The sequence below is a fragment of the Gasterosteus aculeatus genome, chromosome 13 (assembly GCF_964276395.1).
Source record: "Gasterosteus aculeatus chromosome 13, fGasAcu3.hap1.1, whole genome shotgun sequence".
Classification (NCBI taxonomy): Eukaryota; Metazoa; Chordata; class Actinopteri; order Perciformes; family Gasterosteidae; genus Gasterosteus; species Gasterosteus aculeatus.
This window is the reverse complement of record NC_135701.1, coordinates 1,576,365-1,588,828: the sequence shown is the minus strand read 5'-3', so window position 1 is coordinate 1,588,828 and position 12,464 is coordinate 1,576,365. Positions and strand designations below refer to the sequence as shown.

The 12,464-nt window shown below is 45.1% G+C and overlaps 1 protein-coding gene and 1 long non-coding RNA gene across 2 annotated transcripts; one reads left to right on the top strand and one right to left on the bottom strand.

Moving 5' to 3' along the window:
- Positions 1 to 6,161: 6,161 nt before the first annotated feature.
- Positions 6,162 to 12,423, top strand: LOC120830453 (leukocyte surface antigen CD53). Its single transcript, XM_040195100.2, has 9 exons — positions 6,162 to 6,255; positions 6,748 to 6,899; positions 7,690 to 7,774; positions 8,333 to 8,521; positions 11,169 to 11,243; positions 11,330 to 11,437; positions 11,520 to 11,624; positions 11,709 to 11,792; positions 11,919 to 12,423. Exons 3-9 carry the CDS (start codon positions 7,712 to 7,714, stop codon positions 11,988 to 11,990), a joined length of 696 nt encoding a protein of 231 aa, XP_040051034.2. The 5' UTR covers positions 6,162 to 6,255; positions 6,748 to 6,899; positions 7,690 to 7,711; the 3' UTR covers positions 11,991 to 12,423.
- Positions 8,147 to 9,518, bottom strand: LOC144386387 (uncharacterized). The gene is made up of 2 exons (XR_013452089.1): positions 9,229 to 9,518; positions 8,147 to 9,054 (listed from the first exon to the last, which is right to left on the bottom strand). It is a non-coding gene; the product is annotated as an uncharacterized LOC144386387 (long non-coding RNA).
- Positions 12,424 to 12,464: the final 41 nt, after the last annotated feature.

Genomic DNA, 12,464 nt, shown 5'->3' with positions numbered 1-12,464 from the left:
CATGAAGGAAGCCTTCGCTGCTGAAGCGGTGCATTAAGGCTCAGGAGACAAGGTGGGGCCTTTAACCCCATGAACACCGTACCTACTGTCCAGCTGTTTGGATGCCAGTGGAACTGGTGTTTTACAGAAAGTAAATGGAATGATAATGAAGCATGATTGCATCCAAATTCTTCAGGGAAACTTAAAATCATCAGCCAGAAAGTTTGGTCTTGACAAAGTTGATTTTCCAACAGGACAATGACCCCAAACACGCATCAAAAGTGGTGAAAGAATGGAATGAGGTAGAATGTCGCTCCTAAAGTCCTGACTTAAACCCCATCATTGATTGTGCTGAAGAAACTCGTATGTCAGAAAGCCAAAATATTTAGTTGAACTGCACCAATTTAAACCCAGCAGATTTGGTCATTTTCAGCAGATCCCTAATAAACTCGTAGAAGAACCATCAACCACCAAAAGAATAAGAGAAAAAAAGAATTTTCTTTGCGACAAAGAAGCGTGCGTTCCAATCATTCACAGAACAAAATTATCGGAAACCCAAGATAGTCACGATACACATGTTCTTCAGTGTTTGTAAACGTTTGAATAGAAACTTAAATTTGAATAGAAACACATTTTGAGTTTTGTGAGCGAAAAATGTGTGTACATCAAGACCGGTCAAGCCGTGGTAGAGACCTGTATAGCTCAGCTTTAAAGCTTACCCTGCTTTGTGCTCCATCTGACTCTAAATGGACCATAATTTACCAAATGAACATCACGCTGTATTGAAACATGTTTACTGAGAGAATACATCAAATCTGTGTGGAGCCTGCATGTTCTCTCCGGGTACTCCGGCTTCCTCCCACAGTCCACAACATGCTCTGTGGATCAGGTTAATTGGTATTGCTAGGTTGCCCGTAGGGGTGTGGATGTGAGTGTACGGTTGTATGTCTCTGTGTTAGCCTGTCTCTCGCCCGAAGTTAGCTGGGATTGACTCCAGCCAATGGGACCAGAGAGGTTGTCCCCTGGTGGCCACTAGAAAGAATGCAGCTTCATCACGTGAAGATTAAGTTCACAGGGGTTCCCTCTAGACTGCTGTACCTCTGTGAATTGAATTTTTTTCAATTGTGGCCAAGACATGGTTATAAGATCTAATTCTGTTCAAACTAGTTACACACTGCTTTGGTGATCTGACCACTTCATCATTTAGTCGAGGTTTGCCTTTTCAGCAATACCAGTGAAGTAGGCCCTATATAAATACCATTTACAATTAGCTGACGCTTTTATCAAAAGCGACTTGCAACAAGTGCATTTAATAAGAATCAAGAAAGTACAAATTATTTGAGAGAGAAAGAAAGAAAGCCAAAGTACAAAAGTGCTATAGTCCAGGTATAGTCTGTAGGGATGACCGCTTCAGTTTGCGTCGAAAGCTGTATATTTTCCACGGTCTTGATGTCGTTGGAGTTCATTCCACCATTTGGGGGCCAGGACCGCAAACAGTCAGGATTTTGATGATCGTTCAGTTGATTGGTGAGAGAAGTTCAGTCTTGTCATGGTTAATCTTCAAGAGGTGAGCCGCCATCCAGCGAGGTGTCCTTCAAGCAGGCAGAGATTCCTGCTGCTACCCGTGTAGCATTGGGGAAAACACATGATTAGTTGAGTGTCATCAGCATAGCTATGGTAGGAGAACCATGTGAGTGGATGACAGCCGAGACAATTGGTGCAGAAAGATAAGAGGAGGGGACCCAGGACAGAGCCTTGGGGGATCCCGGTGGTGAGAGGACACCCTGTAAGTTCAGTTGTTGAGGGTAGGGTTAGAGAAGGAGAGAGGGACTGGATAGATAGGGTCAATGGGACAGCTGGTTGGACGGGGGAGGTTACTAAGGTGAGAACTTTGAATATCTTGACAAATACATTATACATACATTGCTTTGTGCACACTGATGAAAATATGTAATTCTATCCCTACTTAAAAAAAATTATGAGAGCTATTTTATTGTGTAATTTATTGGTTTGTTTGATAAGGGACAGTGCACACTAATAAAAACATTGCTGTGAACGGGCCAGAGTTAGCCAAAAGGCTATTTTTCCATTTGTAGTCCCAAGTGTGAGACTTTCTGTCTCAAAGTGATGCAGAGAAATTGGTTCATGCGTTTGTCACTTCCAGACTGGACTACTGTCATTCTTTGTTATCAGGCTGCTCTTGTAAAGCTCTTAAGCCTCTCCAGTTCATTCAAAATGCTGCATCATATCACTCTTGTATTCACTTCTCTGCACTGGCTCCCTGTTAAATCAAGAGTAGATTTTAAGGTACTTCTCCTCACCTACAACGGTGCCTCACCAGCAAGTTCCTTGTATCTTAAAGCGCTTGTAACACCTTATTGCCCTACAAGGCAGCTGCGCTCCATAGATGCTGGTTACTTGTTGTTCCTATGGTTTTAAAAAGTAGGATGGGAGCCAGAGCCTTCAGTTATCAAGCTCCTCTTTTAGGGAACCAGGTTCCACTTTCAGTCCGGGGGGCAGATTCAGCTCTTTTAAAGTAAAACTTAAAACGTTCCTCTTTGATTCTGCCTATAGTTAGGGCTGGCTCAGGTTAGTCCGGACCAGCCCTTAGTTAAGCTGCTATAGGCTTAGACTGGCGGGGGACTTCTTAGGACACACTGCGCTCCTCTCTCACGCTCTCGTTCTACCATAATCCACGTTTTATTAATGCACATCACTAATTCAGCTTCTTTCTGGGAGTTTTTTGTGCTTTCTTCCCCCTAGCAGGTCTCCGTAGATCGTGGTTCCTTCTGGACCCTGGTCCTGACAGCTACCGTGGCCCTGCTGACGCCTGCTGCTGCCATCATCATCATCATCATCATCATCATCATCATCATCATCATCATCATTATTATTTTAGATATTAATCATATTACTTTACTCATAAACCAACATTACCGTCTCCTAAAGTCTCTGTGCTCTCCCTCCCCACAGGATTCTGTGGATGGTGGTTCTATGTGATGGTGGTTGTCCCTGCAGTGGTCCTGCTGTGCGCCTGGTTTACTACTCACAATTACTTGAATCATTTCTGTCATATAATTGCATGTATTGTACATTGTTCATTCTGTACACATGGCATCCATCACAGTCTGTCCATCAGGAGTGGGATCCCTCCTCTGACGTTCCCACTAAGGTTTCTACCCTTTTTTCCTCTTGGAAGGGTTTTTTCATTGTTTGGGGAGTTTTTCCTGTGCCGATGGAGGGTTTCGGGACAGAGGATGTCGTATGTGTACAGACTGTAAAGCCCTCTGAGGCAAATTAGTAATTTGCGATTTTGGGCTATACAATTCAATTCATTTTATTTTGAAGTGGCTGATGTTACAACTAGGGCACACTAGTTGGGCTTGTGTCAAAGTGAATGGATTTGGGTCAGTGGCAGGTGAGGAACCACAGCAAAGAGACAATTTTGTGATTATTACTGGATCAGTGGCTTTTTAAAGTAAGTTTTGTTTTCATGGCATTTTAGATTGCATTGTTTTCCAAGATGGCCGTCAGTAAATGTCATTATTTGCCTGGATTGTGATTGAGTTATCAAATTTTGATGATCCTGATAATAAAATATGGGTTATTGAGTACGAGAAATCCAATTCTGCACTCAGTCCAAATTGTCAAAATAAATGGAGATATAAGCCAATTACAAAAAATAGTGTTGGTCAGTGATCAATAGTTGCCTGAGATAGATACATGGTCTTGGGATTACAAATGATGGGGGACTCCACTAAGTGCTTGGCCTTAGGAATCCAAACAAAATCCACGTGTGGAAGTGGATGGACAGCTCAATGTCAGGATTATGAATTGTTCTCATCACGACGCTGCGTGCACTGGAGGACAAAGCAATAACATTTGCATCTTCCACGACATTCTGTCATTGGCATCTCTGACTATGGAGGACAACAAATTATTAAAAAGTATAAAATACATGTATAGATAAATGAATGTATCCATAAATAAACGTTCATAATCAAACCACATAGTTATTTTTACATTTGTGTTTGCCTACATTTCTTTATTTCTTTAAGTCATTCTTTGCACTCGGTGGACCACACACTGAGGTCTGCATCTGTAACTGGGGAGGATTGGCTGAGCTTCTGGAAGACATGAAACACTTCACAGGTTTGGCATACAGTCTTTTTACCACAAGAGGCTGATACAACATCACAGACGGTGAAGGTGAGAAAGAAAAGGATGCCACAGGAGTTTTCAATCCACATCTGTTTACTATTACTGTAACGTTGTTTCCACTTGTTTGCACTTTGGGAGAAGCACAATAAATTTGCACCACCTCTACCTACGACTACGTCAATCTTTTGTGCTGTTCAGCAAGGACTGAAGTTCGACCCCCTAGTAGCCTCCATCAGATCAGATTCATAGAAACCTGTGGGGAGGAAGCACGATGACGGAATGTAGCCAAAGCTCCCGGGGCAACAAGCCCACATGCTGTTCATCATCTGTCAAATGTCACATTAAACGGATTCCTTCCGTTTCCTGGGCTCCATCATCACCCAGGACCTCAAGTAGGAGCTGAACATCAGCTCCATCACCAAGAAGGCTCAGCAGAGGTTGTTCTTCCTGAGGCAGCTGAAGAAACTCAACCTGCCAAAGACGATGATGGTGCACTTCTACACGGCCATCATGGAGTCCATCCTCTGCTCCTCCATCACCTTCTGGTACGCTGCAGCCACAGCCAAGGACAAGGGCAGGCTGCAGCGCGTCATCCGCTCTGCAGAGAGGCTGATCGGCTGCAATCTGCCGTCCCTGCAGGACTTGTTCGCTTCCAGGTCTCTGAAGCAGCTAAAAAGATCGCGGCCGACCCCTCTCGCCCCGGACAAAACCGGTTTGTGCCCCTTCCATCTGGCAGGAGGCTGAGGTCCATCAGGACTAAGACCTCCCGCCACACCAACAGTTTCTTCCCGTCAGCAGTCGGGCTCATCAACAGAGCCGGTCCCCCACTGCCTGACTATAACATCCCACCGGTCACTCCCCTTCATACTGCACACGTCACTTTAACTGCAATTCATCACTTTGTCACTTGTCACTTTGTCTCTTGTTTGTTACTTGTTTGTTAGTGCACTTTATGCTTAATACTTTTCTTCAACTTTTTAATATTTAACATTTTTTAACTTTATTCCCTTGTTTTATACTAACCCATAGCCTTATTCTACTAACCCATTGCACTAGCATTTCATTCCACTTTATTTTATTACTTGTGCACTGTTGTCTTGTCTGTCTACTGTCGCGCACTAACCGCCAAGACAAATTCCTTGTATGTTTGACATATTTTGGCTAATAAATGTTTCCCGATTCCTGATTAAAATGTGCAAAACAATACACATTGCATGAAAAGTGGGATTTTCGGCAAAAGTGGGATTTTCGGCACTGTAAATTGTCGTGGAACTTCAGGTTTGCGGCTGTTCACAGCAATTTGCGGGCAACGCCGAAAACTGCCGTAAATTGTCAGAAATTGACGTGGGCCTCCCTTGGCAGTTGTCCCCCCATGACCCCCCTCCTCCTATTTCTAGGGGAGGCTTTGACATGTAAATGAAAATGCTGTGAGCTATACAAATGCAAATCAGGGTCGCAGAGGGAGTTTTAGCCCAGGTGACATTTTTTAAAAGGTAAGAAAATCTCTGGTACAAATAGATCAGGCTCAGTAGCCTAATTATAGAGTCTTACATTTTAGATTTATTTAATTCAAATATGCTAGATTACTGTGTACGCCATTAGCAATGGCAAATGTTATGTAAAAAAGATACACAAAATAACTTCTTTAAAAGATGAGTTTTAATCAAGGTAAAATGAGCATTCCATGCAAACAACATTTGAATCAGCATGAGGGGTCTGCAGAGATCAGTCTCCTAGAGCTCAACTACAGTGCATAGTGGCAGGTTTCCACACCACTTATCATGAACACATGCTGACCTTCATGCTCTGCATCTATCGATTGAGTAAGTTACATTCATATATGTTACCCGTTTACATGTCATGGCAAAACATTCAACCTCAGTGACACAAGGGTACATGTGATGATACATTGTCAACATTGCATGTCTGTCAGACTCTAGAGTGTCTGGTGGAATGGAGAAAGAGGCACCACTGTGCCGGTTTTTAGGGAAAGTCGTTCTGCTGACACCAAAACACTGCTTTACATAAAGCATATCAGCTGTTTCAGCTGGTTTGTAAATAATAGCTGGACGACGTCTCGCGTTCAACTCGCCTTCCTCCTCTCCGCGCTCACCGGTACGTCTATTTGCCAAATTGGAAATTTAGCCGTAAAAGGACTCATTCCTTTTGGGAATTGAGGGGCTTTTTTAAGGGCAGTCTTTAGGTTTGAGAAGTAGGATTTCATTCTTCGTGAGTCTATTTGTGTGCGGCAGGTCACATGACACACAGCAGCTGTTTTTTCAATCTGGTGGTGGGATAAAGTATCGCATGTAAAACATAGAACACGATTGCTATATTTCATGAAAAGAAAGAACATTACAAAATAAATAATGAAAGTGTGTCGTATGTCCAGCTGTGTCAAACGTTTGGACACACACTTTGTCTTTGAATGGAATGAGGAAATGTGTCCAAACCTTGGACTGGTACTTTTGACTGGTATTTTGTGTGTTTTTGGGGTCTCTGACATCATCACCTCATGCTTATTTGGAACGTTGTCTTGACCACGGTTTGACTGTTTATTCCTGGACGTGAGACGAGTGTCACGGGCCCTTTGCTGCTGTTATTTAGGTCCGTGGTCTGTCACGCTTTCTGCCACCGTCTCTCCACATTGCTCAAGCTGAGAAAGAGGAAGTGAGAAGGAGGCGCTGAAAGGCCCACAGCGCGCTGACAAGGGGAAGTGTGAGCAGCACCAGAGACAGGCTCCTCGCTCTCCCAGGCCGGTAAGAACCATCTTCGTTCTTTATTATAGAATAACGTGATGCCGTCGTATCTCCAGAGAAGACCAGTGAAAAAGGAGACAAAGAAACACTTGTTCAGTTATCTCAGTCAAAGCATCGTATGTGAAAGTCTACTAAGCATTCTTGCCTCGTGGAACAGTTCTGAATATATTAGTTGTTTAATATGATGGTTTTGATTAAACATTTGAACGTATGTTTTGCGCTGATAATGACGATTTTTATATAAGTATTTATTTGCCCGGTACACCCTGTGATGTCATCAGTCAACTATGATACATAGTTCCACCATGAGGCTGTTTTTAGGCTTCTGCTCAGATTGACGCCCCTGATAACAAGTGAAATAACTCTGACAAAACAATTACTTTGTCTTTCTCAACAATTGTTTGCTGTTGGAATAAAAGGGAGTGGAAATCTTTTTGTGATACTGGAGAAGAAATAAATCAAATTAACAGAAAAACCCTCGGCTGAAAAGAAACACTAACAAGGAATCATTACTACTAATAATATCCTTGTTTGTTCGTTGGTTCTGGCTCAGTTTCGAACCAAAAATCAGTGAAATGTCTTTGTAAGGTGGGCGGAAACACAGGAAGTGAGATGTGTCGGCATTTCTTCCCTCAACGCGATCATGCGTTTAGTCAGCGTTGAGACGCAAACCTCCACATACACACACACACACACACACACACACACACACACACACACACACACACACACACACACACACACACAGAATATGAAATGCGAATGTTGACATGTTTGTTTCTTGCTGCAGGTCTGATCAGAGGAGAGACAGAATGGCTCAAGGCTGCCTCAAGTGTTTAAAGTACACCATGTGCTTCGCCAACTTCCTGTGTTTCGTATGTATCACTCATGCAGCGTCGCATTAGGTCACTGACATACGTGTTGTGGCCCCGCTGAGGGACGACATGAGTCAGTGGTTGAGAAAGTATTCTGGTCCTCTTCTAAACTCGACGTGTTGCTCGTGTGTCTATGACTTAGACTGTGGACAACGTGTTCACGGTGTGTCTCTGTGTGGAGGGAGAGCGCTGGAGACTCGTCCCCTTCAATGTCCCCCCGACGGACGTGACGCACACCACTAGAAGCTTGTTCCCCGCCTGTAACGCTGCCTGTTTGTTAGCGTGTGTCCCGCTCTGGAATATTCTACACTGAAATCTTGCGTCACATCCACATTTTGGAAATCAGCAAAGTACTGCAGCTCAGAAAGTCCTTCAGTCGCCTGAACACAAAAACAAGGCTGGAAAACACTAGTTTGCCTTTTAACGTAAAGGTATATTCAGTGAAATGTACTGAAAGTAGGAGTACTAATAATGCAGAACGCAGCTCTGTGTCACAATATAACTACACACCGTACGATGTGTCTATGAAATGTGTAATAATTGTAATACTCCTGTCAGATCTGTGGCGTAGCGGTGCTGGGCTTGGGCATCTACATGACGGTGTTCTTCCGGATGGCGGCGCTCACCCCGACTCTGGCCAGCTTCAACGTGGCCAACATGCTGCTGGTCAGCGGCATCGTCATCACCTGTGTGTCCTTCCTGGGCTTTCTGGGGGCTCTGAAGGAGAACCGCTGTCTCCTGCTGACGGTACAACTCACACGTCCGCAGAGTCCTCGTGATCTTCTTTGTTGGGAAGATGGTAACGCAAAAAAGATCCTTAGAAAGTTCCTCACGCCGACTGTCATCCGTTAGCCACGGTGTCGTCCAGATGTTCGACAGTCCTCATGAACCCACCATGTGATCTGTAGACTCCTCAGTCACACTGTTTCTTAGAAGACTAGACTGCCGTTTCAATGCTGGACTGGACTGTCCTCGTTTGTCTCTTTTGTCTCTTTTGATAATATATCTGCAGGGCTTGATACCACTAGAAGAAAGGAGAGTTTTCTTTTGTAGATTCTCGTCACAAGAGACAAGTGGTTAAAAGTGAGAGAAATATTTGAAACATAATGTTTCAAAGTTTGAGATCTTCTATACACGCGTTTTATCACGAGCATTAGAATCAAGTTGTACTCTGTGGACAACAAGACACGCAGGAGCAATCAAAAGTCCTCGCTCTACCCACATGATCTAAACCATGACCTATTCACCCCCCGATGGGAGGAGCTACCACACAGTGACACCTGTCCATCAGTAGATCACATTCACACCTCGATGGGAGGAGCTACCACACAGTGACACCTGTCCATCAGTAGATAACGTTCACACCCCGATGGGAGGAGCTACCACACAGTGACACCTGTCCATCAGTAGATCACATTCACACCTCGATGGGAGGAGCTACCACACAGTGACACCTGTCCATCAGCAGATAACGTTCACCCCCCTATGGGAGGAGCTACCACACAGTGACACCTGTCCATCAGTAGATAACGTTCACACCCCGATGGGAGGAGCTACCACACAGTGACACCTGTCCATCAGTAGATAACGTTCACACCCCGATGGGAGGAGCTACCACACAGTGACACCTGTCCATCAGTAGATAACGTTCACACCCCGATGGGAGGAGCTACCACACAGTGACACCTGTCCATCAGTAGATAACGTTCACACCCCGATGGGAGGAGCTACCACACAGTGACACCTGTCCATCAGCAGATAACGTTCACACCCCGATGGGAGGAGCTACCACACAGTGACACCTGTCCATCAGTAGATAACGTTCACACCCCGATGGGAGGAGCTACCACACAGTGACACCTGTCCATCAGTAGATAACGTTCACACCCCGATGGGAGGAGCTACCACACAGTGACACCTGTCCATCAGTAGATAACGTTCACACCCCGATGGGAGGAGCTACCACACAGTGACACCTGTCCATCAGTAGATAACGTTCACACCCCGATGGGAGGAGCTACCACACAGTGACAGCTGTCCATCAGCAGATAACGTTCACCCCCCTATGGGAGGAGCTACCACACAGTGACACCTGTCCATCAGTAGATAACATTCACACCCCGATGGGAGGAGCTACCACACAGTGACACCTGTCCATCAGTAGATAACATTCACACCCCGATGGGAGGAGCTACCACACAGTGACACCTGTCCATCAGCAGATAACGTTCACACCCCTATGGGAGGAGCTACCACACAGTGACACCTGTCCATCAGCAGATAACGTTCACACCCCGATGGGAGGAGCTACCACACAGTGACACCTGTCCATCAGTAGATAACGTTCACACCCCGATGGGAGGAGCTACCACACAGTGACACCTGTCCATCAGTAGATAACGTTCACACCCCGATGGGAGGAGCTACCACACAGTGACACCTGTCCATCAGTAGATCACGTTCACACCTCGATGGGAGGAGCTACCACACAGTGACACCTGTCCATCAGTAGATCACGTTCACACCTCGATGGGAGGAGCTACCACACAGTGACACCTGTCCATCAGTAGATAACGTTCACACCCCGATGGGAGGAGCTACCACACAGTGACACCTGTCCATCAGTAGATAACGTTCACACCCCGATGGGAGGAGCTACCACACAGTGACACCTGTCCATCAGTAGATCACATTCACACCTCGATGGGAGGAGCTACCACACAGTGACACCTGTCCATCAGTAGATAACGTTCACACCCCGATGGGAGGAGCTACCACACAGTGACACCTGTCCATCAGTAGATAACGTTCACACCCCGATGGGAGGAGCTACCACACAGTGACACCTGTCCATCAGTAGATAACGTTCACACCCCGATGGGAGGAGCTACCACACAGTGACACCTGTCCATCAGTAGATAACGTTCACACCCCGATGGGAGGAGCTACCACACAGTGACACCTGTCCATCAGTAGATCACATTCACACCTCGATGGGAGGAGCTACCACACAGTGACACCTGTCCATCAGTAGATAACGTTCACACCCCGATGGGAGGAGCTACCACACAGTGACACCTGTCCATCAGTAGATAACGTTCACACCCCGATGGGAGGAGCTACCACACAGTGACACCTGTCCATCAGTAGATAACGTTCAGACTCTGGTCAGGTACTTGGTGTCTTACCCAAGGACACAGACCCGGAATAGCGTGTACGAAGTTTGGTATTGAACCACTGCCCCTCATTGAAGGACGACGTAACCAAATTGCCGGTCCATTTTGAATAATTATTACATTACATGTCATTATGTGACGCTTTCATCCAAAGCAACTTATAACAAGTGCATAAATAATGTGTGTGGAGGGTCATTGTGTGTTTTGTGTTGTGACAGTTTTTCCTGCTGCTGTTCCTCCTGATGCTGGTGGAGCTGACTGTAGCGTGCCTGCTACTCATGTATGAGAGCAAGGTGAGGACCCATCCAGCAGTGCTCACTAACAGAGGAAAGACATTTAGACCATGTGTCCAACCTGCACATCTCTGCTCCCTGTTCAGATTGGTGCAATGGTGGAAAATGACCTCAGAGAGGGTTTGAGAACGGCCAAAACAGGTTTTGCGAACTCAACAGATGTGAATAATGAGTGGGACCTGGTTCAGACTCAGGTGAGTGGACCAGAGATCTCTGACGGCTCACGTGAATGTCTTCATGTGGCCACTGTCCCCAACGTCTGAAAACCTGTTTCAGTTTGATTGCTGTGGAGTGATGAACGTGACAGACTGGGGAGCCGAAGTGCCCAAGTCCTGCTGCCTGGACCGCTGCGACAGCGTGAAGCCTCGGTACAGAGAGAAGGTACACGCGTGCTCACGTGATTTAAAGATGGATGCGTGATCGTCGGTAACGGTCGATCTCAACGTCGTGCTCTTTTCTTTGCAGGGTTGTTTCGTAACGTTGAAGGAGTTCTTTGAGGATAATTTTCTAACCACTGGGATTTCTGTCATTGTCTTCTGCATGTTCGAGGTAAACTCGCGCTTATTTGAAAACACGTAATACCAAAGCAACACTTTAACATCTCAAATATCAGGTTTGAATGCAACTGTACTCTGAAATGTTATAACTCTATTTTTCCCTCTGGTTGGTTGACAGGTCTTGGGGATGTGCTTCGCCATGACGCTCTTTTGCCACATCAGTAGATCCGGACTGGGCTACAAGCTATAGACACTTTCTCTCAAGCAATATATCCTGTGTCAGCAATTCTTAAACGTTGCTATTGTACAGTTCTTGTGTTTGCAGGGAGGCTCATTTAAAAAAAAAAAAAATTTAGTCTGCTTCTCCCAACAATAATGAACAGCAGCGGTTTCTGTAACATTATCAATATATTATACAACTTTTGTAAATCCTAAAATGTACCAATGAAGCATTTTCTACAGAATTACAGACGGCACTCCTCCATTTTGACTAACTTCATGTTGTTGCATGTTTATCATTTCCTGTTTTTAGCTTCTGGGCTGTTCACTGAACTGTGGTGGAGCTTTTTTTATTCACCACTTCCTCTTCTGTTCAACCATCAGTTAGTTCCTCTAAAGTCACCAGACATTGTCTTAATGTCAATGTTGTGTGTAAAAGCTCAATATTAAAGACCTCCTACTTTGAGAGACTTTTTTTTCAAAAATCTCAAATGATTGCACAAAA

Bases quoted from the DNA above. Each gene is read 5' to 3' on its own strand.
- LOC120830453 (XM_040195100.2), top strand. From the start codon at position 7,712: ATGGCTCAAGGCTGCCTCAAGTGTTTAAAGTACACCATGTGCTTCGCC. The intron at 8,522-11,168 runs GTACAACTCACA...GTGTTGTGACAG, and splicing joins ACCGCTGTCTCCTGCTGACG to TTTTTCCTGCTGCTGTTCCT. The intron at 11,793-11,918 runs GTAAACTCGCGC...GTTGGTTGACAG, and splicing joins TTGTCTTCTGCATGTTCGAG to GTCTTGGGGATGTGCTTCGC.